Below are 27,912 nucleotides of genomic sequence, written 5' to 3' on the forward strand. Positions count from 1 at the left end.
ACAGTGAAGGAGAGGGGCCCCGTGAACTGAAATATTAGGGAGAAGTCTGTGTTTTAACCCATTTGTCCATTGGGATGAGCATGAGCCATCTCTCCATGGCTGGATTTTGTGGCCACAGCTGGTAGTGGAGGAACCAATCTCCGAGTGGGTCAGTGCCTCTTCCCCCTCCTTGTCAGGTCTCCATTTCATAACTCCTCATCCCCAGATTTACTGCCAGTAGTTCTGGTTAGCCCCAATGGGAGCAAACCCAGCAGCACGGAAGGCAAGAAGAGGGTTTATTTTCCTTTCCAGTGACACATGGGTGAGGAGCAGAGGGTGGTTCATGGATGAACCCGGGTAGCAGACTCAGCCTGGGAGTACAGAGCAGCATCCTCTCCCAAAGGCACAGCACAGGGATGAGCGATGGACTTGCAGTCGCATCAGCACCTGCAAATCCCAGGCTGGGGGACAGCTCGCAGCTCTCGATCTTCCTACATAAAGGGGACCATTCACATGCGGATCCCAAGCCAGAAACCCAAAAATGGCCATGCCCTGAGTCTGCCGCTTGGCCCTGTGGGGAGGTGCCCTGGGGCGATACCCAGATGAGCATCGTCTCCTGTCACTGCTCAGCGCCTCAGCTCCCACCCCAAGAGACACTCAACAAGGGACCTAAGAGTTAGCTAAATATTTCAGAACCCAGAGAAGCCTCCGGTTTATTTTCCCATTTAGCTCAGGTGGTTTGCCTGCCTCCAGAAAAGCCTAGTGTTAATTTGATTCCCTATAACTGATTCATGGCAGATCTGGCATCCTGATGCCTGGAACAGCTGTGATTCCTGTGCCGCCGTTTGCTCTGCCCCAGGGACACCGCACAGCCCCTGCGCGTGGCTGGAAAGAAAGGACCAGGGCTGGAGCAGGGCACAAACAGATGGGCCAGGCGCACACAGGAACATCTTGGCATTTGCAATTCAGAGAGGATGCATCTCATCTCCCCAGTTAATCCTTCCAGAGGAAAGTCTGGAGAGAAGCAGCTGGAAAATCTCTGCATACAAACAAGACTTAGTAAAATCTGCAGTTTTGAGGTAGAGGAAGAAATGTGGCCCCAACACGGTGCTTTCGCTGCAAGAGAAAACAAATATTTTCATTTTGTTGTATTCATTTCCCGCTGGGAACCTGCTGTGCTCTCCGGCATGGCACAGCTGGGAGCATTTTCACAGGGCAATTCACAGCTCCCTCGGCCGGGAAATCGCTTGTGGCCCTAAAGCCGGAGCCACTTCTGGCTGGCGGAAGCTGGCGGCTGGGACCAGCCTGTCGAGCATTGCTAGGGGGGAAAGAAAAATGCATGCTGGTGGAATCAAACACTGCATCGAAATAAGTTGGTGCCTGGCTGGGAAGCTCAGTCAGCATCTCAGCACCGGTTCCCAGAGCTTCAGAGGCAGAACAGGAAAGGATGTCTTGAGTTTTACTAATAAATGCACTTTTCCCCAGTTGAAGTGCTGGGGCCAATTTGTTTTCTACTGGGTTATTTTTAGCATCGAAATGAGCCATTTGCTGTAAACTGTCTGCCTGGGAAGTGGAGCCCTGGGGCGGCAGACAGGGCTGCCGCAGCTCCCACCCCACGAGGTCACCGCCCTGGCTGCCGGCACAGCCAAATCTCACCCGGAGCACGGTTCAGCTCGCCGGTGGGACGGGAGCCACCACCAGTCCTCCCTCAAGCACACCCAGGCAGGCACGCACACGCGCTGCCGGAGCCGGGAGCCGGCAGCTGGCAGCAGCTGCCTCCTGCCCCAGCCAGCCTGCAGTGCCCTGCAGTGGGACCCGCTGCCCTGCGGCTCCCCCGTGGGAAGGAGGGACCCGGGGACCCGGTTAATGAACCGACCATGCGGACAGACACCTTTGGCACTGAAGCTACTCGCAGGGCTCCCAGGAGGGGCTCACCGGGTGCCACGTGGGTTACCACGTGCCACACAGCATGCCAGAGCCCATCGCTCGCCCAGGGGTGTCCCACAGGGACCCTACAGCGGTTCAGGACCTTTCCCGTCCCCGTGGTGCAGCGCCGCCATGGCAGGGGCTGCCTTGTAGGACAGGGGTGAAGCTGTCACCGGGGCACCCTCCGAAAAAGCCTCGCATATTTGCATATTTCCCAGACCCTTTGGCCCCCCACCCTCGACCTTCCTGGCAACCCCGTGGGCTGTGATGCAGGAAAGTCATTTATAGCATCGTGACGCTGCCGCGGTGGGAGCAGAGGCACGCTCAGGATCAGGCCCTGCTCTCCATTTGGCCAAGGGTTTGACGTGGCCATGTTTCTATGGTGAGTCTGCGGTCGTGGCCATGGCAGCTCATCTCCAGATTAACCTTCCCAGGGAGCGGGACCCTTCTCCAGACACATTCCCAAAGCCTCTCTCCTTCGTCACTGGGGTCCAGTGGTTCCTCGCAGGGACCAGCCCACCCCGGCACTGGCAGCAGCACCACGGAGCCTCCCACCCCCGAGCCCCAGTTAACCCCAAACTGGTTTAACAGGCTCTGATTTAACAGGCTCTCAGCAAATACTTCCACAAATTATTAAGCAGGGGCATTATTATTTTATCTTATTATTTTATTATTAAAGGCAAGATCATCAAACCAAATAAATGAACCAACTAAAGCAGCTGAGAACAAGAACTTGCTAAAGCAGACCAGCACCTTTCCCATTTGGTTGCGGTCCAGGCGCTTTATGGCAGGTACTTTGTGCCTGGCTGATGTTCAACTGACAGCTTTCCAAGCATATAAAAAACTTATTAGGCTGAAAATAGAGTTTGTGACCATAAACTGTCAAGAGCACTGTCAGCATTTCCAGCCCAGGTCTGCTTCGTGTACAACCACTGGCAGATCAGGCTGTCGGGGGGAGCAGGGGTGGGGAAGATGGGGCTGTGTGGCCCCTTGCAGGACCCGTTTTGGGTAGGAAGGGTAATTGAGGAAGGCTCACTAAGGGGCTGTGGGGTATCAGGAGGAGGCACGGCCGAGGTTTAGCATGGCTGGTACCAGGCAAGGTGGTTGAAGACAGTCATACGTGGAGCTGCGTCCACCTGCCCTGGGGTTTGAAACCTGCAAGCCACATCCATGGTGACCACGCAGAGGCAATCTGCATTTGCAACCAGTTTATATCCAATGCTTCGTTAATTCCCTTGCTCAGTTTCCAGATTACAACGTAGAGCAAAGCGCCTGCAGCTATCCGAGCTACAAAGAGTCAGGGAGGGAGGCAGCAGGGAAATCCCAGAGCCAAGAGAAAGCCATGAGGTTCCCGAGCCTCCAATAACCCAGAGTGTGGCCTGTACGACAGGGACAAGTTAGCTCTGGCTGGCAGAAGGGTATTTTACAGGAAGAGTTATGGAGTCATGGGACAGAAGCAAACATTGCTACATCCAGCCTGGATCCGGTCAGGGAGTCTGCGTCCGCAGAAGAGGGCATTGCCGTGCTCCTCGCGTGGAGAGGAGGGATCGCTCCCCGTGCCTGGCTCACGGTGCTGCCCGGCCTGGGACAGCCGGGCAGTGCTTGGAGTCCCGCTCTCATCTGGGCAGCTGCAGCTGGGTGTTATTCATATCTCGGTATCTAATCCTTTTTAGAAATGAACTGATGCATTGCTTTAAAAATATCCTGTGGCATTGCGAGGCTATAATCTCGGTATTAAATGGCATTAAAGCCAGAATAGCTGATTCTTTTACTAAGGCAAAATAAAACATCTATTTGGTCTTTAAAAATAACCGAAAGAAGCAGAGCACTCCAGGATGGTCCCCCAGCCCCCGGAGAGCTGGAGCACGTTGGGGCCAAAACCCGGGGAGGGGGCTGACGCCTGCCAGAGCCCATCCTCAGCCCTGGCTGCCACCCGTGGGTAGGTGGGCAGGGCAGCCGGAGGTGCGACGGCAGCCGGTACCGCACCTCCCGCTAACATTGACCCCTTTGCTCGGGGACCAGGAGCTGTTGGCCCAGGCCAGAGCAGACTGAGGCAGTGTCGATGCCTGAAGCAGCTCGAGCAATGCTGGCGGGATGCTCCCACCTCTCCCCACGTACGTCGGGCTGCGGGACCGACTGAGACCCACACTGCTGGTCCCTATTTAGTGTCTTTCGTCTGAGACTGTTAAGCAGCTTTGCTTATTTCAATCCATTAAAACTAGAAAAGCTTTTTAATAAATTCCCCTCCAGCCTGGAATTAGTAGATGTGGGCCAATTAGACACATTAATTAGGCACTGGTTTAAGCACAGATGAGGTTTGACTTTGTTTACCAACCTCAGAAGGAAGCAGCTTCTCAAAGTTCACCTCCAAAGGACCGAACAAACAAGGTATGTTCATTCCCGGTCACAAGCACCTTACAACAGAAACACATCACTTTGACTTCTATTTTATTTTCAGAGCTCTTGCTTTCTCTCTGCCTCCCCATGCAATAAAAATGAGACATTTAATCTCATAATGCAACTTCTTGCTGGAAATCAATGATAAAGTACATTATCTTGCCTGGCCTGATCCTGCGGCTCCCGCCTGACCTTTCTCAAGCGCAGCGAAGTCGAGGGAGAGACAAAGGTTGAACTGAGGGAGCTCCCCAGTGTGCCTCAGGGGGGACGGCCCTGCACAACAGCGATCTGACACAGTTTGCATTACTGCCGCACGGTCCTGGTTTCATCAGCGCTGGATTTGTTACTGGGGGGGTTTCTTATGACGAGCTGGATCCTGCTACGCTTGTTCCTGCTGAGCAGCATTTATTCCACAGGGGCCTGTGACCTGCATGAGGTCAAAGCAAACCCCAAAAGGAGAAACCAGTGACGTCCCAAGCCCCCGTGGGAGTGATCAGCAGCCATTTCATTGTGCCCGTTGCTGAATGAGACCCTCTTCCAACTCTGCTCCATCGATGGCACAGAATCTTTTTTTCCAGAAAAAGGTTTTGCCTGAATCTCTGTAACTCCCAGCGTAGGAGGGAAAGGCCGTGCCGAGGGAAGATCCATGGCACAAGACACTGCCAGGTGAGAATTTCTTCTGGAGTCAGGAGAAGACCCAAAGAGGACAGGCCTAGCAGAAACCACGCTGAGGAAGTGCTGAGAGCTGATCATACTGCGGGGGTGGAGATGGTCCCCCTGCCCCAAACGGCCCCAGCCACAGGGAGGGTGAGATGCCATCCACAGGCCCCTTCCCTATGCAGGTAGTGCTTTGAGGAGGCCGTGCTCTACCACCTCTGCCCAAGCACTGCTGCCTGTTGTCACAGACACATGTTTGGAAACAAAATGTGGAGGATTTAGGTAGCCCATGACCATCTATGATTGATGCTGCTGCTAAAGGAAGCTGTGCAAGTAGCTTGTGCCGATCTTCTTCCGTGGCTGGAAAGCATGTCCCAGGGTTTTGCACACTTGAACATGCACTGGCATGTTGGCCCAACGTCTGCATAGAGCAGCTGGCTTTGGACAACATGCTACAACATCATGCTCCAAATATTACCTGGGGACACCAGAATTTGACCTGCAAGGCACCAGAGGCCCCAGAACCCCTCCTAAAAGATGTGTGACAGGCACCCGGTGATGTGATCACCATGAGATACGCTTCCTCTGCAACAGAACCAACAGGAGCTCAGTTAGCAGCACCGTGTCCTGTCTTCAAGGTGGGATGTCATTGTTGACCAGCAGAAAAAATCACCAGCAGCTGGATGGCAGCAGGTGAAGCGTATCTTCTCTAGCAGGCGGCCCCCCACATTGCTCTGGGTCTGGAGGTTTGACGGCATCCCAGGCCCCATTAGCAGGGCTGCAAACACCACCACGGAGAACATAAGCCAGACATGTTCCTCCAGCGGAGGCTTTGCCGTGTGATTTAGGAGGCTGCAAGCGCTACGATGTCAAACAGCAATCCACCGACAGCTTGTGCTGCTGGTGATGGATGCTGGAGCCTGTATTTTTTCTTCAATAACAGCTTTCACTAATGGTGCTGGCACGGAGGCTCGGCAAGGAGGAGGGAAGTGGCAAGTGTCCAGGGTGAAAAAGAGTTCATGATTACAGCGGGAAAGGGCACCGTGTCCCTCATGCTGGCCATGGAAATGCAGAGGACAGGGCTGGAAGGGGCTCCAGGAGGGCATTGAGTCATCCCCTCCTCCGGGAGGGCACCAGCTCTACCCAGAGCACTTCTGGCAGACATCTGCTTATCTTATTTTTAAACTCCTCCAGTGATAGGGCTGCCACAATCTCCCCAAGCAATCTGTTCCGGTGTTTCATTGTCTTCACGGTTAGAAAGTTTTCTTATGTCCAACTCAAACCTCCTTTGCTGCAATTAAAGCCCAAAGCGTCTTGGCCTCTCCAGAGAGAGAAGTGAGATGGATGGAGCGAAGAGGGTGTAAGCCTGCTCATTGGTTTGTTGGCCTTGTTTGTTTTATTCCCAGTCAAAAGGAGAGTTTATTTCTTGAAGGAGATACCATCTCCTGCAACATACAACTCGGAGAAGTATCTTTCTATTTTTGAAAGTGAAACGTAAGGGTTACATAAAAGCTCAGGAAACCAGTAACGAGAACAGGGTCTTCACTTCGTGGGCTCTGTCTCCTACCACAGCTAATTTCCCCACACCTCCGAGCTGACCTGGGCTGTCCACGGTGCATCAGCACGGGGAGGCTCTGCTCACTGCTCCCCACGCCTGGTGGGCCCTGCAGCCCCCCGCACCTGCAGCACCTGATGAACATGTCAGAGAAATCAGCAGAAACACTGAACCTGATTATTTTCTTCCTTTCTGCTGTCTTAAAACAGCACTGGACACAGCAGGCCAGACCATCCGCCCTGGTGACCGGCTGGAAAAAGCAGAGGTAACACAGAGAACACGCACCTCCTCGCTGCTGTGGGTGTGAAGCAGCACCTCCCTGCCCAGAGCCGGACGGAGCAGCGGAGGCGAGGGCTGCCCGCACGGGGATGGCACCGCAGGGCTGCGGGAGCAGCTGGCAGTCCACACAACCCCAAAGGTCCCTGCTTTCAGGCAGGGCAGGCGGCGAGGGCGCTGGCACAAGGAGCTCCTCCAGCCCGGTGGCACGCAGCCAGGCGCAGCTTTGGGGAAAGGGACTGTTACTAATGTCACCGGCGTGGGATGGAGCACGGCCTCGCTAGGGCTCACCTGCAGCCTGGGGCTGCCAGCTCCGGCCCGGGGCTGCCAGGCACGGTGGGCTCGGGGCGTGCGGGAGCCGGTCTCGGTGACAACGTGAACCGGTACCGGTGCCCGCAGGAGCCGGGGCCTCGAGCAGCCGGCGCCCGGGGGGCCGGCGCCCGGTGCCCGCAGGAGGCGGTGCGCGGCGCACCGGGGCGCGGGGCGCGGTGCCGCTGCGCGGAGCAGGCGGTGCGCGGGGCGCGCAGGGGGCGGTGCGCGGGCGCGCAGGGGGCGGCGCGGCGGGCGCGGGGCCGGGCCGGGCCGGGCGGGCGCGGGGGGTGCGCGGCGGGGCCCGCGGGGGGCGGCGGGCGCGGGGCCATGCGGAGCCCGGGCTGAGGCGCCGCGGCCGCCCCTCGCCATGAAGCGGCAGAACCTGCGCACGGCCGCGCTCATCCTCTGCATCTTCTCCTACCTGCTGGTGGGCGCCGCCGTCTTCGATGCGCTGGAGTCGGAGGCGGAGAGCGGCCGCAAGCGGCTGCTGGAGCAGAAGCGCGGGGAGCTGCGGAGGAAGTACCGCTTCTCCGCCGACGACTACCGGGAGCTGGAGCGGCTGGTGCTGCAGGCCGAGCCGCACCGCGCCGGGCGGCAGTGGAAGTTCGCCGGCTCCTTCTACTTCGCCATCACGGTCATCACCACCATCGGTGAGTGCCGGCGTCCCGGCGTGCATCCTGCGCCCCTCCATCCCCACATCCCTGCGCCCCTGTATCCCTCCATCCCCACACCTCTGCACCTCCGCAACCTCCCGCCACCTCTGGGTGCCCCAGGACAGCCCGGGGGGGGGTTGGCTGCGTAGGAGAGGCGGGTCTCACCCTTGCTAGGCTGGGACATCTCCCGAGGTGACCCTGTGGGACCCCAGTGCCCAGCGGTGGGAGAGGTTATCCACGGGCAGGCTGGGGGCCGCCCGGTTCTGGGGGATGCCGGGGGTGCTGCTGTGGCTGGGGCCGTGAAACGTGACGTGCACGTTGTCCCAGGGAGGCGGCAGCACGCGGAGCTTCTGCAGGCACCTTTGGGGCAGGCAGCTGCAGAAGTTGGCGGGGGTGTGGGAGGGCAGAGGTGGGAGCCGCGTCAGTCCTCTGGGCAGTGAGTGTTGTAGCCAGCAAGCCAGGCTGAAGAGCTGGGCAAGAACTGTTGGCTTCTTTGTCAGCTCAAAACTCTGGAGGTTTGGGTGTACGAGACCTGCTTCAGGGAGCCAAGACAGCCACCAGACGCTGAACCTCGCTCTGCCTGCACGGGAACCTGCAGAGAGATGGGTGTCAATTAGCTTGGAGGGGATTGATTGAGTCACATTGAACCCCTGCGTAGACACGCTTACCCATACTAGAGCCCAGCCTTGATTTGCCCTCTTCAATTTTGCACGAGAATGAAACTAAATTGAATGAGGATTGCCTTAATTCTAGGTGAAATTAGCCACATGGGAGTTTAGCATTGTTTAATTAATCCACTTTTATTAATCCATGCACCCTGAGCATCCCGTGGGGGTAGACAGGTGTGGGATCCTGTGCTCATGTCGTTGCTCGTGCTGGGATTTCAATCAGCAGAAGTGACTTGGAGGCAGGAACCCTGAGGCCGAATCCTGCCCTTCCACAGCCAGCAGCCACCTCCTCATCTGTAGGACGGGGCTCAGCCTTACCAAGGGGCTTGGGATGGGTGAAATACATCTGGTAGCTGAAAGCATCATCCCTCAGGACAAGAGCTGGTGGGATCAACTGCGCTGCGTTACCAGGGGACTAGAGGTGGCGGAGGGGCAGGTACCCCGCAGGTCCTGCCCCAGGGGCCTCCGTGTGCCCCCACGAGATGTGCTGTGGGGTTTGTGCAGCTGGCAACGCACGTGGCCAGCAAACAGCGATGGGTTCAGGGCATGGATAGTGTCAGGCCCCAGCAGGAGGGTAGGATGAATGGCTTCAGTGAAAATCTCCATCATCTCGTGACAGGCTATAGCCTCATTTACATTATTTTTCTGTTGACTGTGACAAACAATTGCTACGCTTATCACACACCACATGTGATAAATAATTTTAGCCCAGGTGTCATATTTCTAAAACACTGGCACGTTAGATCTCTTTATATGGGGCTGTGCTCCGAATCTGAGTTTTAACATTAATGTAGCAGTGTTTACTCTTTCTAATTCCCTTTGTCATTTTGAAAGCATCAGTCAAATACTTTCAGCAGTCTCTCAGGATACAACAACTGTTTTTCCACTTACTGCTTTTCCGGATCATTATATTTACCTCCTCACTGCTGTCATTGTATTATCTTGTAGCCTAGGACCTGATAATGGCACTCAGTCATTAAGCTTGGATCTGACTGGGGTTTTTTTGCCACTGCAGTCTCATGTCTGCTCTGTATTCTGTGAAATGTGGCATGCAGGCATTAAGTTTATCATTTTTGATTGCGTGGGTTTATGAACAGACAGAGCAATTAGAAACCGGTCCCTTCCTGCCTGCTTGCAGTTTGGAGCACAGCACGGTCGAGGGTAACGCTGTCCTCAGCCTTCCAGCCCTGTCCCATTGCAGGAGTTTCCTGAACTGGGAGGTGTGCTCGGGAGCCTGGGACAACGTGGTTATCATCCTCTGGTCTTCCCATCGCTGTGTGCTAACAGCTTCCCTAAGAGTCCTGGAAACCCACTGGCAGCAGACAGAGGTGAAGCCAAGTCACAGCTTTGAACAAGACTGAGAAATAAAAAAGGGGGGGTTTCCCCCATATCTTCATGCAAAAGTCATGTGGTTACCTGGCAAAAGTGAAAATATAAATAGCTGTTTGCGAAAGGCCACGCAGCAGCACGGGAAGGAGCCGACGCTGTTCTGCAGGCACCTTCAGAAAGGAAGTTTCCAGCCCTGGTAGTTTCTCATGGAAACTCAAAAGAAGGCTTGGATGCCTTTGGATGCCGTTACTCCCCACACCGCGTGACTCCCTTGCACCGAGTTGGTTACTCATCCGCTTCGGTCAGGGGCCACTGATTTCTGTTAAGCTTCTATAATTAAGTGAGGTGGGTGCAGAATCACCGAAGTCCGGAAGATTGCAGTGAATAGCTCATTACGACTCACGGTGTAATTGTGTGTGTCCTTGAGTCACAGCTCTGAAACTTGGAGCAAGGTGGGGAAATTAAATCTCAGAAGGTGTTCAAGGAGAACCTTGTCCTCCTTCAGCTCCTTGTCCCTGGGACAAGGGCTGACGGGGACGTGGTGGCATAAATACTTCCCTGCATTTAAAACAGAACAACCCCTCCTCCCCAACGATCCAGCAGTGCTTTAGGTCTGGGTCTTAGTGACACTGGAGTAAATCTGAAGTTGCTCTGCAGAAGTCCTCCCAGACTTAGCTGCTCCTGCGGGGACTGACCCTATAGCGCGGGGGCCCTATAGCTCCTATCCAACAGGCCACGCAGCAAATGATCATATAGCCGAGAGTCAAAGATGGATGTGACACTGGAGGGCTCAGGGGACAGGAGGGGCAGGAGCGGGTGCCAGGGGGAGGTGACGATCGCCCTGCAAGGGCAGTTGTGGGTGGGACTGGCTGGGCACGTACCTTCCCGCAGGGTGACCTGGCGCTGTTGGTCTCAGCATCCTGCGGAGCCTCCGTCCTCCCTCGCTGTGGGGATTCAGGTTACCCTGCAGACCCAGCGCTGGCACGGCATCGTTGCCTCTGAATTGCTTGTGAGCTGCAGAAGGCTTGCAGACCCCAATCCAGCTCTAGGGCTCCTCTTGGCCTCCGTGACCTCATACAAGCTCAGGGGCTGTCGGGAGGGTACCTTCTCTCTTTAGAGGCCAAATGAGGTTCTGCCCATATGATACTGCAATGTGCCATCATCCCAAAGGGTGTGGCATCCCATGGCCCCGTTAGCATTGCCTGCAGATCTGTTACTGATGCATTTTCCATTTTCCCTCCACTCTCCTACTGCTCCTCTTGGTCCCTTGGCCTTGCTGGAAACCCCAGTGAGGGCTTGACACCTGCGTTTCCTCTTTCCTTCGCAGGCTATGGGCATGCCGCCCCAGGCACGGACGCCGGCAAAGTTTTCTGCATGTTCTACGCCATCCTGGGCATCCCCCTGACGCTGGTCATGTTCCAGAGCCTGGGGGAGCGCATGAACACTGTCGTGCGGCTGCTGCTCAAGAAGATCAAGAAGTGTTTGGGCATGAGGACAACCAATGTCTCCATGGAGAACATGGTCCTAGTCGGCTTTCTGTCCTGCATGGGGACCCTGTGCATTGGTGCAGCAGCCTTCTCTTATTTCGAGGGCTGGACTTTCTTTCATGCCTATTACTACTGCTTCATAACCTTGACCACTATTGGCTTTGGAGACTTTGTGGCTCTGCAGAAGAACGAGGCTTTGCAAAAGAAGCCCCCGTACGTGGCTTTCAGCTTCATGTACATCCTGGTGGGCCTGACTGTCATCGGCGCCTTCCTCAACCTGGTGGTGCTGCGGTTCCTGACGATGAACTCGGAGGACGAGCGGCGGGACGCTGAAGAGCGAGCCTCGCTGAGGAGAGCCCAGAACAACATCCACCTCAAGCCAAAAGAGGACAGCCGGAGCAGCAATGCCATTTTTCTCCCCGTGGAGGACAGGATGAGCCAGATAAACCTCATCCCACTGATCCAGGAGGACGCGGAGAGGCAGCGGCGCCAGTCGGCCAACTCAGCGGCCGCAGTCCCCTCCTTCTGCACATGCCTGTGCTACAGACCTCAGCTATGCAGCAGCCCGGTGCCGTCCCACCCCGAGACCCTGAGCTGCCACACCAACCCCGTGTATTACAACTCCATTTCCTACAAAATCGATGAGGTCTCCCTGAGCACGCGGGGTCAGACCGGCTCTTCCCCGGGGAGCACTTTATCATCCAACAGCGCTCGCTGCCGGCAACACCCCCGGCTGCGGAGGAAATCCATCTAGGAGCGTGTGCTGAGCTGTACTCAGTGCTCGAGTCTTACTATGATGAAAAATTAAGAACAGAGATGTCAGGTCCTTCTTACTGCTCTCATTTCTTCTGTTCCTCTCCCTTTTCAGCTGGCAGCCAGCCCCACGCAGGGTCCAGCAGGAGCCTTTAAACCCTGTTGAGAAATAATCATTCCTTTTTGCAGGCACTGAATGACATTGTCAGTTTTTCTTTGCTTTTTCCTCCCAAGTAGGTTCAAGCACTTGGGTCTGGCAAGAGACCCCCCGATATGAAGTCCAGCAAGCTGTAGGTTTGCTTTCCTGCCTCCCTGCTCCCCAAACGGAGGCGTTGCTGCCCTCCCACCCTGCCTAACCTTGGCTGTGGCCACTGCCAGCACATGCCTCTTGCTACATGGGCTGGATTGCACTTGCTGAGAGCGTATCGGAAGCAAAGCCCGTGTTAGTGAGCCCTGCAGGGTTGGGGATCTTCAGGTTGTCCCCTGACACCAGGTGCAGGTAAGTTGGTGCCACACAGCAGGTTTGCAGCTGGTGGGTGGGCAGGGAGAGGTGGGCAGGAGGGGGACGGGCTGCAGTCCTGCTGCTCAGCACAAGGGGACAGCTTCGTGGCACTGCATCTCCCGTGACCAGCCCTCCAGGTCTAAGCTCAGGCTTGTGGCTGGCTTAGTACTTTTGGAAGCTGGAGGTCCATACCCTCACCCACGTACCCACCAGCACACCTCACCTCGCTGCTGGTGGGTCCTCCGGGCTGAGCTGGCTGGTGGGATGCTGTGTCCCCTTCGCAGGGGAAGCTGAACTCCTTCAGCCCAGCCATAGCCCTCCTCTGTGATGAGCCCAGACTGTGCTAAGGGCACAGCCCCAGGAAGAGCCTCCCTGAACCATATAGAGCCACCTGCAAAGGGTTTATCGTTATCATGAGATCATTAGCTAAAATCACCCTTTCCTTCACCACCTTTCCTCCAGCTGGCAGCCCAGCGAGCGTGCCTGCTCCTCGCCTCCTCCCAGTCCCCACGAGCCCATGGGTTTGTGCTCGTTGCTGCTGGGGTTATCAGAGGTGGGGTGATCCCATCTTGATGTGCGTCCCCAGGCGGGATGCGGTACCTGCACAGCCCCACCTGGGAGGCTGTTTCCAGCTGGTGCCCCCCAGCATGGCCCGTGTCCATCCTGCCTCGTCTGCAAGAAAGCAGGACTGGGCTCTGACAGCAGTAGGAGCTTCATTTCACTTTTTCCCCCAATAAAGGGACATTTTCACTCTTAGTTCTATCTAAAATACCCTCTGAGGGTGTTTTCCTGGAGGAAAAACCCCTTTTCCTGGTGGGGAAGGCATGGAGAGCACCAGCGTTGGGAAGGCCTCAGGGCAGGCTTTGCTGTCTCCTCTTTTTGTTCTGGGCAGTTTAATAAAAGGTGAATCCAGCTGGTGGTGGTGGTTATTTGTCACGAGGGGGAGCAGAGGGATGTGTCCGAGCCCCAAACCCCAGCCCTGCCCGGCTGCAGGGGTACCCCAGGGCTGGCTCCCCTGCCACGGGGGTGTGGGCAGTGTTAATATCCAGGGATATTATCCCTGTGGATGTTTGCTGGGATGTTTGGGCATCAGAGGGAGGAGGGGGGCGGAGTGGCTGTCCCAGAGCTGGGAAGGAGCTGGGTCTCATTGCCCATCGTGGGATGGTGTCTTTGCACCCCACACGGGGATGCCCTGAGCTCTTCCACCTTCCCTGGCCAGGGATCTTCACGTTTCCAACCTTTCCTGGTTGCTTGGGCTTCCCTGGAGGTAGCTTTGGGCTTCGATGTCACCCCAGATCTGTCCAGGCTTGTTACAACTGGGACTTTCTTGTTCCAGTCTCTAAAATGGCAGGGATTTGGGCTTCGAGATAGGCGATGCCCAAGCAGGCAAGTACAGGGATGGGCAGGAGGTCTGATTGCTGGGGCCGGCTGGCAGAAGAAGAGAGCAGTGCCGGCAGGGCCGGTCTGCAGTGGGGCTGCTGCACTGCCTGGGTAGGTGAGGGGGTGTTCCTTGCCTGGTGCCTTTATCTGGGGGAAGTTCTCTGGCACGGCTGCCTGCTCCCTGCCAGGTTCTCCACCCCACTGGAGGCAGAGGTAGGGCTTTACACCCACTCTCGGGGTACGATGTGGCCACGGTAGATCCATCCTTCCTGCCCCTGGGGCAGCAGGACTCTCATGCAAGATGCCCGGCGCTTCCCAGCCTCAGCCCATCCCCTCGTCCCACGTGCGGGCAGGGGACAGTGATGGAGCTAGGAGCGCAGCCCTGGGCTGCGCAGCCTGAGGCACACAGGCAGGGAGGATGGTGCAGGTGCTGCTGGGCTGGCACGAGGAGCTGGTTTACGAGACCTTCGCCTGGATGCTCCCCAGGGCCCTTCGGGGTGTGTGGCATCACATGGGCAGGGGGGTGAAGAGCCTCCCACCACCAAAATGCCCTGGCTGCAGTTCCCCCCAGGTGCTCAGCAGCTGCGTCGCTTTGCACCAGTGGCCCCAAATCTGGACCAGCTGTGTAAGCCTTGGTTTAAATAGAAAGGGGGAGGAGGGGGGGAGAAAGCAAGCTGCAAGCATATAAAACAGGCTTAAAAATGAGGCTTTAATTGGCTTCTCAGCTCCTCAGTGGTGTCATTTCATGCTGATCCCACCAGCTCAGCCCCTTCGTTGCCGTGTCCCATCTCCCCCCACCCTCACCAAGGCTGTCAGCCCGAGGCTCAGGTGTGCTGTGCTGCCCTTGCCATCAGAGCTGTGCAGCCGAGATCTCTCACCCTTTCCGTGTTGAACCTGGGACACCCTCCGAGTGGCCAGGATGGAGCTGGCACCTCTCACCCTTCCTTCCATGAGAGTGGAAGGAAGCAGCTCTTCAATTCCTGCACAAGTGAAACCAGGTGAAACCCACCTCTTCTGGAGCTGGAAGTGGGAGAACAACCACAATCCGGAGGCTGAGCCAGCCTTGCACTCTCCCTCCGGATTCAGTGCGGCGCTGCCAGTGCTCAGTGGCTCCGTGCTCGTGCCCCAGAGCCCGCTATGCAACGATGCAAAGGCAAAGCCCAGCAGAGGCACCAGGGCTGGCGGTGTGACGTCCGCACTGCGGAGCCTGTCTCGGGCAGAGGATGGAGCTGGCAACGAGCTGACAGTGCAGAAAGCAGGGCACCTGCTTGGGTTAATTGCTGCTTTTCTGCAGCCCGAGCTGCTAGGCAGCGCTGCTGGGGAGCTCAGTTGCTTAGTGACTGCCTGAGCCCCATCCTGCTTTTGGAAGCTGGCGATGGTCTGAGCCAGCTGCCCAGATGATGGTGGGAGGTGCCGTCCGTCCCCAGGTGCCATGCTGGGCCGGGCTGCCCCCACCTCCCAGGCACTCGCACCGCTGGAGGAATCCTCCTCCTCCCCCTTCCACCGCTGCTCCCCCAGGGGCTGTAGCTGGGGTGGGTGGATGGCTGGGTGGGGAGCTGCCCTGCCCCTCGGTCCTGCCCTGATGACCTGCAGAGGGATTTGGAGGCATGAGAAAAAACCTTTAAGAAATTCTCAGTGAGCTGGGGACTTTGCGATCCCTCATAATTCCCACGGGAAAAGGGCTTGCAGCGGCTCCCCAGGGAACACTGCCTGTTCTCACCACCTCCTCCCACAGACTCCCACAGCAGGAGTCACACCAGAGCCCCCAAACGCTCCCTACCCGAGGGCTCGCAGCTCGAGGCCATCCAGGACCAGACAGTAGCTGCACAGCCAGTAACACCCATGGGTCTCCTTCCCCAAGGGTCCCCAGGCTCCCCCTGCACCCACACTGACTCTTGGCATTCCCAACAGCCTGGGCCAGGGGTAGTTTTTTCTGTCAGCAGCATCTTCACCTCCAGGGTTTCAAAATCAACTTTGAATGGCGAATGTTGACTATGAAGGGTCTTGGGAAGAAAACAGCAGGAGCAGAATGCTTCTGATTGGGGTAGCGAGCAGCGTACAAGCTGGGAGCAAGCTTAGTTCTGTGCCTGGAGATGACCACGGCCAAATTACATCTGGAAATGGCACAGGGAAATGCAGGCTTGAGGCTGGGGTTGATTCAGAGAGGGCCCTTCCACGGAGAGCACTGGGCAGGAGCCTGGGACAGCGCTGGAACACACCAGGCTGAGCTGCTCTCATTCCCTATAGGCACGAGGAGAAGGGATGGGCCAGCTGAAATCTTAGGTTGAAGATGACAGTGGTGGCAACAGAGAGGGCAGAGACACTCCACAAAAAACCTCCGACACACCGTAGGAAAAAAAAAAAAAAGGTTTTATTATCACCATTATCAACGTTTTCATTAGCTTAACACTGAATTGTAAATCACTCAATCATTACATATTGTCTGAATAAAACCTACAGACAGGAAAAAAGTACAGCAGAATCCTCTCCCGACTACAGACGAGCGGCCGGCGGCACACCAGCGCTGCCGGGACGGCGTCCCACCTTCCACCCAAGGCAGCTCATGCACCTCGCAAGCGACTCGCCACCGTGGCAAGCAGGCTGCCCGGCTCCATTGCCTGTGTTCCCTCTGGCTCCACAGAGATTACATCTCACCAGGTAATGTTTAAAACCTCCAAAAAGTTTTGGAGAGGGTTACAGAGGCCAAAAAGAGCAGATCAGCTGCCCCCACTCCTACGGAAAGGCAAGAGGAGAGGTAGCAACTGTGTAGTGCCCCTGCAAAGCTACTGGGTTTTGTGGAGCAATTAATGAAGTAAAAAGGTTTAACCCCATGAAAGCAGATTTCCCTACCATGGCCAGGCCCCTGGGCAGTGGGGGTACAAGGCAGAGCGCCGGCACGCTGGTGCTGGGGAGGCGAGAGCGTGGATGTGCTGGGAGCGGTGGCTCCATCCCCGAGCAGAGGCCAGCTCTGCGGCACTGCCCCGGGGCTCCCCGCAGGCAGCGTGGGATGGATGCTTCAGTGCAAAGAGATGCTGCGGGCAGCCTCCATCTCCGATCTCGTGTTGGAGTAAGGCCTCGTATCGAGAGGGAAGGGAGAACCCACGTAAGGAGCAGCGGGTGCAGGGGAAAGCAAAGGGAACCTGGAGGAAAGCTCGCTGGGAGCTCCCCTTCTCCCTGGCCAGCACAGCGGCAGCTCCCTCCCTGTCCCTGCCTTCTCCTGGCCGTCTCTATGGCACATCACGCCTGCGTGGGCTGCGGAGCCCCTGCAGAAGACCCCTAGCTCCTACCAAGGACGGGAAACAAAGGACCCCCTGGTGGTCTGAATTCAGGACTGCCACAAAACATGGGCAGGACGCTGGCATCCCAGGTGGGTGGCAGGCCACGGCAGTGCTGCGTGAGGGGGTCTCGGGTGAGGCACTGCATCCCCAGGATGCCCTTTCCACCTGGCGCAGGGACCAGCCTGCAGCTCGCAGGAGGAAGGCAAGCCCAGCACGGTGAGGCTGGGGGAACGTGCCTTGGATTCACTCTCCAAACCTCGCTCTTCCTTGCTCCAAACAAAGCCAAAACCAGCTCCAGGTCAAGGAGATGGAATCACCAAAGCAGAGACCAGTGAGCAGCACTGGGTAAGGAGCAACAGCCCCAAAGAAAAAACTGCTGCAGGATTTAAAGTTCCAAGCTGGTGTTTAGAGGGATCTGGAGCCCCGGTGGGCAGCTACCCCAATCTGTGGTGCCCAAGCAACTACAAAATCCTAGCTCCTGGAAAGCTTGTGGGCATGGCTTCACCAGAAGGTGTGCCTCGATTCTTCCCTCAGGTTGCTTCTGCCCCCATCGCTGCTCAGCGAGCAGAGCTCACTGCTGCCCACGCGCTGCATGTGCCCACACGGCCTCCTGCAAGACAAAGCCCCTTCCTTCCCACGCAAGGGGGTCTCAAGCCCATGTGAGGTGCCCAGCGTGCAGTGTAAATGCAAAGGCTGTCTACTGACCTGGCAGAGGGGGGTTCAACAATATAGCTTTGGTTGCTATTTTAGCTACTGGAAAGTCATGAAGGGAAAATCGTTAGGTCGTGGCCTCTGTTTGCTGGTGCTCTGTAAAGGGCTGGTGCTGGCTCCTTCTCAGTTTCAGCCGCTAAAGTGCAAAGAACCAAATGCTACAAGAAACTCTCCCCGGTTCCTCTCCTCCACCAGGATGAGAGCAGCTTCCGCAGGGAAGGGAGGGCAGAAGGGTGTCTACACCATGAGAAGAGCTTGAGGTTCCCCAGGAGCGAGTCTGACGCTGCTGTCGTGGGTGAGCGGCTGGGGCTAGGGATGGACGTGCGGCTGCTTGGCCACTGGGACATTGGCCACCGAGCAGAGAGGAGTCTGGCAGTGTGAGTTTAAGACTCGTTAGCCACATTTTGAGAATACCTAATCACCTGCAAACTCCCTGGGGAATTACGACATTTACAGACAGACGCTGGAAAGCCAGGCAGACCGTCAGATACACGCAGGGCGCATGTCTCTGCGTCTGGGTCTCTGCCATGCCGGGTTTCACGGATGTCCCACAGGCTTGGCTGCTGGGTCTTGCATGGGCAAAGGGCTCATACAAGGGAGTGAGGTGCTGACTGCACAACCAGCCAGCCCCTTCAGAGGGATTTCACCTCCCTAAGGGAACCTGGCATTTTCCAAAGCGTTACTGTGCGCTGTGTGCCTGTATCCATTCGTACAGACACACACATATGGACGTTCACAAACATACGTGCCTTGGCAGGTGAGCGCTGGGGTAAACATGAAAAGGCTTTCACTGATCATCCTCTTTTCTAAACGTTTGGCTCAAATTTGGTAGCTGCAATTTCATTTTAGATGCTCGCTCCAGGTCTCAATATGCCCTGGACTTCTCTACTGACGGCACTTTGCATTTACACGGCTCTTTTTCTTCTCAAAGCGTTGCACAAAAAAAGTGAATTATTTCATCGTTCGACGGGGCTCCCAGCACCACTGGGCCAGTGACCTCCTGCCTGCACGGCCAGCGGACCGGCAATCTTGAAAACAACATGAGATTTTTCCTAAGGGAAATGCTGCGAGAAATCCACAGGCAATGAACTGGGATGCTGTTTTGAAGCTGTTTTATTTTACACGCTTGCATCAATGACAGAGCTGACTTAAAATCCAATATCCTGATCCTGCCGCTTTGGAAAAATCTTGCCCAGCATTATCTAACTCCTGAAGAATGGCACAGAACAGCCTGTTCCTGTTTTACACGTTAGACCCCTGTGATCCTCTGCGAAGGTGCAATCTCCCTGCCTTGGGTGGAATTTTCTAACGAAATGGACAAATACCACCTATGAAATGGACAAAATAACCCACAAAGCCTTCAAAGGAGAGCAGCTCAATCTGCTGCTCTGAAAAAAACCCTCCCTTTAGTTTGCCCCTGGTATCTCGAGGAAAATAGGCAGCTGTCAGGCAGAACTCATGCGGCCCCAGAGTGCAAAAGCTTTTTTGCTTTATCAGGGCTACAGTGGCAGTGGGAACCATTTTCATCGAGTTACAAATACTAGATAGCCTAAGAAAAACAGGGAGATTGAAACAGTCATGAAGTTCATATTGAAACTATTTTTTACCTCTGTAGTATGAAGTCACCTACAGCTGTTTCATTCTTCACCCAAGAGAGATTTCATGTCGATGGGCACATATACTCACAGAGAAGTCTATAGGATGAATATATCTCACAAGGCAACAGCCCAGTCTTCGTTTTTTTACAATCAAAGTTAATATGGATCTTTTTCAAAAGTGATGTCATTGAGATTGAAGACAATTATAAACTGTATCAACAATATGTACTACAGCCTGCAAGTCACAATCTGTGCACACCAAATGGAATATATTATTGCTTGTTAGCCTATTAGACTTTCTTTATAAAAAGATTTTTATACAGAGTACAGGATTATGACAAAACTAGCTAAGTAGTTTTCATCTTGAAAATACAACATCAATTCTTTCAACAAAGGCTTGAATAGTAGCTGAGAGTTAATGACTGATAACAAATATTTACTAATAATTTTATGGCCAGTTTGAACAGAATTTATTATAGGACTCTTTTCTGGTGTTTATTTACATATGCCTCTTTTCTTTTGGAAAAAAGTTGATAAAATATAACAAGGAACATAGAAATCAAAAGAATGAGTAAACTTCATACCAAGAACATTAAACATTTTTGAAAACACTAAATTATGTTATCTGTTAAAAAACATACATCATTTTGTCTTTAAAGAAAAATATTTTTCCTGTTTTAAAATATTACCAACAGCATGTAATAAACTAACTTAAAATGAGTTTCATAAAAAAGTTGTCTTGCTGTCTAAACATTACTAAACATGCTTAGGTTGAGATTCTGTTAACTGCCTCAACATCTTAAAAATAGCTCCTTTACAGGAACTTGTGATATTCATACTCCAGAAGACCTGCAAATTTAGAACAGTACATTGATAAAGGATCCGGTAGCTAGCAACAATAAATATATATTTTCATTCAAAGCAAATAATTCTGCAATGTTCTTTGAAACAATCCACGGCCAAGAAGCGGGGATGTACTTGGCTAAACAATAAAGTCATCTGGCCCTTACTCTGCCCGCGGACACAGATGCCCGCACGCAGTGCGAAAGGGGTGCTCCAGCCTGCCCACGTGGCTTCGGCTGCAGGATGAGGACCCATGGATTGAATCGCAGAGTGAGGACCTTGTGTTGGCTCTGTGGCATCCCAGCTGTGTTGGGGCAAAGGGAAAGCAACACCAGGAGACTGGGAAAATATCTCATTTCTTGCCTGAACAAACCAGGACTAACCACGGTCAGGGCTGCTTTTTGCTCGGACCACAAAGAGGACAAAGCCGCGTGTGAGGCATGGTTTCACTGCTCTGCTCTCCCTGTGTGCAGGGGATTCCCACTGGGGAGAGATCATTCTGCTCTCAGGGATGCTCTCAGCATCAGGATTTCTTTGTTTTCCATGGTAATAGTAATGCAGGTAACATTTAGGGACCGGTTCTCCATTTCTTTTTTGGCAAGCAATCCTCCCACTACTGTTAAAATGTAGTATTTCATGCACAAGGAACAGGGAATCGACCCTGAGCTGAGGAGGTATTTCTCTCTCCTCAGTCTCATCCCTCATCATCGTTCACAGACCAAAAATACTATGATGCCCTTTTTTTTTTTTTTTTTAAAAGTCTCCTGCTCTTCCTCTCTCTCCCCCTCCCTGACTATAACTAACAGCTAGACTCAGACACAGGAAAAAAACTCAGTCAGGACTTGCAAGGGGGACCAAAGTTTAGTCTTCAGCTGCTCATCACTCTAGCAAACTGCTACTTTTTACATGACCACACTGGTAATCCCAACTGTCGTATCACGTCACCTTAGACAGAAACTGGCAAGTCAAATTTGAGGGGAAAGAAAAAGGTTAGGCTTTATGAAAATAAGCTATTCCAAACCTGAGACTTGCCTTGGATGCTATACTGGGAGTCTTTAAATTGATGGGTAACTAGAAGACTTCTTTTTTAACTATAACACACCATGGTCAGTGCAGGAGTCATGGGCATGAGTGAAGCAAGAATTTAGACTGTAGGGTACCGTGCAACTCTCCTGGCCTCACTCTGCGCCCCGTGGGCACTCTCAGAAGGGCTCCTGTGAGTCTGCTTTACAAAGGACGATCATCTGCACTTGCTAGTTCACGTGACTTCGCTGTGCGTGGCAGCCAGGGGTTGCAACGTTCGCTTACTGGGGAGAAACAGGACTTGGAAGTGAGTAGAAACAAAAGTGAGAACCACTGGACTACAATCAACCACGTAAAAAATGCAGAAGAAAACAGGACGGAGCAGACTGTTTAAACTGCCTCCAAATTTCAGAATCTGAGACGTTAACAAAAATAACACAAGTAGAACTGTAACTTTTTTTTTTTACACCCTGATAGTGACCTTTTAGCTTTATTAAAAACATACGGAAGATAGTCCTCAGTGTTAAGTAGTCCTATTGTAACTAAACCGATCATCACTGAGCTTGCAGAGCTTTTGGAGGGGTAGGATACAGAGACACATTTGCCAAGCATACAGGAACTGAGCTTTTCAACAGACAGTCATTAAAAAAAGTGTTCTGGGGGAATATTTTTGGCATATATAGTCTCCTACTCCTCATTAAAGACTGCAAAAATGTTGCATTCATCTTATTGGACACAGGAAAACCATGATTAACTAGCTATTACTGGTAGATAATGTCCAAACTAAGTACCAATATAAAGTTTTCGGCATAACTTAACACAGAAGCCCTGTTACTCAGCTGCCAGGTCTGGCATGTACCTGGAGCTCCCCACGGTCCTTTTAAAGACATAGTTATTAAAAGATCCAGTGCTACAAACCACTAAATCTACCTAATCTATTCTAGTTCATACACGTATTGTACAATATTGCCTAGTACTCACTACATACCAAGAGGAAAAGATGCTGACTTGAATTACAGTAAATGTGCTTTTTTAAAAAGTAAAAATAAAAGAGAGCGCCACAACATAGTTTGACCAGCATGCAACAAACTTTCTTCAGCTAATATATAGAAGTTGTCTAATACGATTAGAAAAAATAATTAGTGAGAGGCCAGACATGTATTTGATCAAGGAAATTAAGAGATTTATCTGAAATGTTGACACTTTGCCACTGAAGACTCAAAAACCATTCAATCTATGTCCCTTATCCTCCTTCCCTCTCCTTTATATTATATAATTTTTTACAGAGATTATTGTAAGGCCTATTATTTTTCCATCTATCCTGTAATTTATCTCAAAATAACTTAAAATGCCATAGACAAGCTAGGACCAAAAGCAACTGCTTTTGCCATCCACTCAACACTCATGCTTTTATTCTAACAAAGCTGAGGTCCACATGCAGAAATAAATGTTCAGTATGCCTACGACAGGTCAAGAATCCGCTCATTCCGAAACGTCACATGGGACCTTCACTTTTAAATCACAAAGTAAAACACCTCCAAAAGCTTATTCTGACACAGCAGTCATCAAATCCTCATTAGGAACGAAGACAAAACCTAGCCAAAACAGGTCTATCAACAGAAAATCTTTGGAGATTCTCTGTGATTTTGGATAACAAGGTTTTAATTGTCTGAAGGATGTAGCGCACTTACTCCAGCACATGACTCTGCTGACAACAGCTGCTGTAGCTCAGCAGCTCAGAGAATGTGCTTTACTGGCTTAATCTACCAGACTCGTTTACAGTTAGTGCTGCACTTAGTTAACAAAATAGACATGCTGTGACCACAGCGTCTTCAGATTCCTCACCCACTACCCTCTCCATACTTTGGGGATTGCATCTCCTCTTTCAGGACACTTGACAAGGTTTTTGTACTACCACTACTGTCTAAAGCACCTTTTTCTCCACAAGGAAGGTTACATGCTCTCCAGCACCTTCTTGTCAGATGAAAAACCGAGGTTTCTTTCTTCCGCGCCCCCAGAAACCTCAATCTCCTCTCCCGTGGCAGAATAAAACAGTCCTGTTTCAGGTCAGTCCATAGCACAACGGGAAGGGCAGCACCTCCAGCAGATATGTACCAGTACAAAGGAGATGGAAGAAAAGCAGGAGATAGAAGACATCGTGATGGAAGGATGCACAGCAACAAGTAAGGGAGTCAGTAAATTGCAGAATGTTGTATCTGACAATACAAAACATATCTCAAGCTGCAAGTCTGATGTTCAGCTCCCACTTCTAGTGCTAGGTTTTTTTCTGAGCAAAATTGCAGTTAATTGGCCTGCTAAACTCAAACTCTGTTCAAACTGTCTGGTCTAAGTAGGCGCTACTTATTCTCCCACCAAGTATGCTTCATCAGCAGTGTTAGACAAGTAATGCAGTAAAGACACTTGCTGGTAATTTGGCACAGTTTGAAAACACAGCGACGACAGTGTTACAGTTAACATGACTCAGTGATGTGGAACTGATTCTAAAGAAAGAGTTGCAGGTTTCTTTCTTTTTCTTCCTTTCAAGAAGAAAGACCTTATAAAAAACCTAATGCTTCCTCTGAAACTTTCTGCTCCTGCTCTTTTTAGGTCAGATATCAGCCTCTGAATTTTTCAGGTACTTTCTCGTGAAAGATTCCGTATTAGAAATTTCTAAGATGCACAGTTAAGAAAAATACCCTCCTTACTCCCCCCAAATGCTTTCAAACGCTGCAACTTTCCAGGGTTAATACTATCTGAAACAAGGGTCCAAGAATGACAGCGAGAGAAGTGAAACAAGAGGTGTATGTCTAATTTGACAACTAGGACTCATGCCCCACGGCACCTCCTCCTCGGACGGAGAGGGCACAGCGCCCTCCCCCTCATCTTCTGTCTAAGGTCACTGGTTTATCCTCCTCTTCCAGCTCCACAAGAACTGATTGAACATGCATTGCACTTGAGGTCAGAGTTCCAGCAAACAAAACCTTGACAGCATGTTTAAAAAACAAAAGCAGTTCCCCCTTCCTTACTCACTAAGACCTGTCGCAGCAGGGTCCCACTGTGCTCTCCAGGGAAAGCTGTGAGGACTGACGCAGGAGTGGGCCTGTAGTGGGATCTACCATCGAGGAGGTTGGGAAGAGCTTGTACCAGCCGATTGCTAAAGTTGACAAATCCAGTTCTTCCAGGAGGACCCTGGCGACTCCCATGAAGTGCTTGCGCTCCATGCGTCCATAGTTTCCCCAGACTATCACCTTAGGAACAAGAGGGGGGAGCACAGTTAATCCTCCAACTTGCACACTTGCTTGGGAAGCACAAGTCTGATCAATCCTTCTTTCTACTCATCCAACTTCCCGGGGCTTTACTACAGTTCGAGAAGAGCAGAAAGGTTTACACTAGCAACAGGTGACGTGAAGCTCTGGCTGATGATTTTACTTTTTTTTTTTAAGCACAGTTTTACAACTCCTAATGTTATCAGACTTTTCCTGCCATGCCCCCATGGAGAAGAGGTGAATGCATGTGCGGATGAGACACCATTCTGCTCTTCTACCTGCTGGGCAGGACCAGCGTGTGCACAAAGTATCCCTGGAGCTGCAGCTCCAACACCTGCACGTAAAACCTGGTCCTGGCACAGCAACGGACCTTGGACACAACAAAAGGTGGCCTGTGGGAAAAGGGCAGGAAGGGCTCCTGACCTGGAAAAATACACCACCAAAAAAAAAAAAAAAAAAGGTGGGCAATAGCTTGGGTCAAGAGCCAACAGTTTGAGGAAAAGAGCATGTCTTAACTTCTCCACTCGGAGCTTGTGACACAGGGCAGATGGTGACGAGGCATGGCTACTCACCTGGAGAAAGGGCAGGAGCCGAGCGCTGGCAAGCGGGACCGGTGACGTAAGGGGCACACATGGAGTGGCATGCAGGGGAAGCAGAACAGACTGCCGAGAAAGACTTGCAGACGCAGAGGAAGGTCTAATGAAAGAGAGCTGGCAGACGAGCAGGGAAAGCTGAATCACACTTACAACACGATGGAGAGACCAGTGGGTGGAACAACAGATGTATGGAGGGTCATGGGCTTAGGCATGCAGGAGGTCTGCACATGACCGAGTGGCCCTATGTGGCTCAAGACAAAGGTGACGACTGACTCCAGAGCGAGTCCATCTTCTGAAGAGGAGAGGATGAGTACGATGTGTTATGACGGTGACTAGTGATCTCTGGCTAATCCTGACAGCTTCTTTCCCTAGGCTCCGAATAACCAGAACATTACAATTTTCTGTAAAATGAGGTAGGAGAGACAATGAATGTCAATTAAAAGAGAAAAACTAACACTCTAGGTCAGCATGAGATGGAGCAAGCCACTGCAGAAAGTTGGTTTGGTGGCACGGCCGCTGGCAGAGAGCCAAGGTCCTCATTTTATTGGCTTGGAATAAGCGTCTTTCCTGGCAGCAAGGCAGCAGGTAAGGAAACCAATGCAAGGCAAGAGCAGACCAGGCCAGATCCCACCCCATTTCAGTCAAAAATGTGCAGTCTCGTTGCAACAGGGGAAAATGCTTTCAATCAGGGTAAATGAGGAAGAGTTCACTAACGAGAAGGATCCAGCAGGTTAGCTGGCAATTCATATACCAGTGGAGGTAAGCAATAGAAACTCATGGATTAATTACATCAGTATTACCAGTGGATTTTAGCCAGGCTTTATTGGATGGAAATGAAGTAACAATGCAAATCACTCTTTGCTCTGGAAACATAGGTGCAGAATTGAAAATATGAGTATGGCAGAAAATGTACGGCAGTAAAAGAAAAGAGGTAGAAAGAGGTAGGATATGCGATTGGGTGATGGCCAAAGCAGAGTGCTCTGAATACATATAAACACAGAAGACAAGCTATGCCGCAAGATTGTTTAGCATCTATAGGTACTACCTATCTCCTAACTGGGCGGGAAAAAAAGAATTAAAAAAGTAAAAATCAACCTTTTCCTGGTAGGCACTCATGTTACCTGGCAGGGTGTCAAATAATAATCAGTTTGAGTAGGGAAAAGAGGTTCTCCTTTCCATTTGTTACGTTCAGATCAAGTGCATTTGGTTCAATGAAAACACCGGCTTTTTCTCATCTACATTAATTATCCAGATCCCTTGCCAGACTTAGTATCTTCCAGCAGAGGTGGAAGAGAGATGGGCAGACCTGAGACTTGCTCGTCTTACCTGTAATACTTTGCCCTGGGGGCTCTCAGCAAACAGTAACACCTGATTGTACAAAGGGTCTAATGATTTGCGAGCCACTTTTGTCTTCTTTTTCGCAATGCACACGCCATTCTCTAGCAGGTAAGCTTTGATGTAAGCAGCTGGAAAAAATAAATATGGTCAAATATGAAAAAATCTTCATGCTCACTTTAGAAAAGACAGAGTGCCGTGTCTCAGGTATTTCTAAAGAAGGCATTTACAGCAGTGAAAAGATTTGCTCAACCAGCCTTATTTTCAATACTGAATACAGACTGCTTTATTCCTGCAGAAGCCAAGCAGAATTAAAATTTTTCCTATTCACAAGCATCGCAGGAGGCTGGGGCTCAGTTAGTTACTTTGGGGGGTCAAAGCATACTACCTGGCAGTGTTTTGGAGCCGGGTTTTGGTGTCAGTCCTCGAGCCTGAATGATATCCACTTCTAGCTGCCCATTTCGCTCTTGCAAGCCAATTTCCACATCCCCTAAACCAAAATGTCAAAATAGACAGAAGACTTTCAAAACTATACATGTGTGGGCTACTAAAATGTTAAAAAAACAAAACCAAACCAAACAATCTTCATGTCATGCCTGCTACAAGCTCTAACAAACCGTAGGCCCTGAGTGCCTGATCTCCTCCTGTGTTACTCTGGAGCAGCTCTGCAGTGATTCAAGCCCACATTTTCAAAAGCAGTCTCTAATGTCAGTCCTTTAACATGGCTTTGGCGACTCAGTCTCATACTCTTCAGTGGCAGCTAGCCTCTCATCTCTCCCAAACTGAAGCACCTAGAATTGCAGGCTGCTTTGGAAAATGCAATTATGGTGGACCATAAGAAAATCTTTACAGAGCTCGGTGGGCCTTAGAGAGCAAGAAAAACACGAGGATACACAGGATGCATTTTCAGGATTTTAGCTGTGTTTTACTTAGTCTATGCCTTTCAGATCTGATGGAGGAAAGCATAAAGCTGGCGCTCTCCTACTAATGCTGCATTTGCAGCAATCAGCTAAACCTTTCAGCCAAGCTTATTTGATTTAAGAGAGAAACGGAGTGGGGGAGTGGTAGATCAGCAGATGCTGGACACATTATTAGGTGGTTTGTAGGAGCGGTCTGTTCAAGATTAATTTAAAGTCACCTAACATCTTCGTGTTCCTTACCCATCGAGGTGGTGGCCAAGGTCTGACGCCCAACAAATTGTGCAGGGCCCATGCTCCCCAGGAAGTCACTAAACTGCCCAGCAGATGCCAGATGGACTCCACTGAAATTCAAGCTGCAAAAGAAATTGATTTTGGCAAGTGGTTCATTTGCATTTTAAAGCAACCCAGTAACTAAAGAACCAGATTTAATATCTCTTTGAAATTAATGACATCTACAGAAGCCGTTTT

At 52.0% G+C, this 27,912-nt stretch overlaps 2 protein-coding genes across 2 annotated transcripts in view; one reads left to right on the forward strand and one right to left on the reverse strand.

The window, feature by feature from the left end:
* Positions 1 to 7,443: 7,443 nt before the first annotated feature.
* KCNK15 (potassium two pore domain channel subfamily K member 15) lies at positions 7,444 to 12,536 on the forward strand. Its single transcript, XM_076352228.1, has 2 exons — positions 7,444 to 7,752; positions 11,080 to 12,536. The coding sequence occupies exons 1-2, from the start codon at positions 7,470 to 7,472 to the stop codon at positions 11,991 to 11,993; spliced, it is 1,197 nt and encodes a 398-aa protein (XP_076208343.1). The 5' UTR covers positions 7,444 to 7,469; the 3' UTR covers positions 11,994 to 12,536.
* A 3,690-nt stretch (positions 12,537 to 16,226) lies between these two features.
* Positions 16,227 to 27,912, reverse strand: part of RIMS4 (regulating synaptic membrane exocytosis 4) — a 60,705-nt gene continuing 49,019 nt past the window's right edge. The window contains exons 3-6 of the mRNA XM_076351612.1: positions 27,685 to 27,797; positions 26,913 to 27,014; positions 26,516 to 26,655; positions 16,227 to 24,575 (exon numbers count right to left, since the gene is read on the reverse strand). Coding sequence (XP_076207727.1) covers positions 24,357 to 24,575; positions 26,516 to 26,655; positions 26,913 to 27,014; positions 27,685 to 27,797 — 574 coding nt within the window. The 3' untranslated portion in view covers positions 16,227 to 24,356. The remainder of the gene's footprint in view (positions 24,576 to 26,515; positions 26,656 to 26,912; positions 27,015 to 27,684; positions 27,798 to 27,912) is intronic.

This window comes from Aptenodytes patagonicus, chromosome 14, assembly GCF_965638725.1.
Source record: "Aptenodytes patagonicus chromosome 14, bAptPat1.pri.cur, whole genome shotgun sequence".
Lineage (NCBI taxonomy): Eukaryota > Metazoa > Chordata > Aves > Sphenisciformes > Spheniscidae > Aptenodytes > Aptenodytes patagonicus.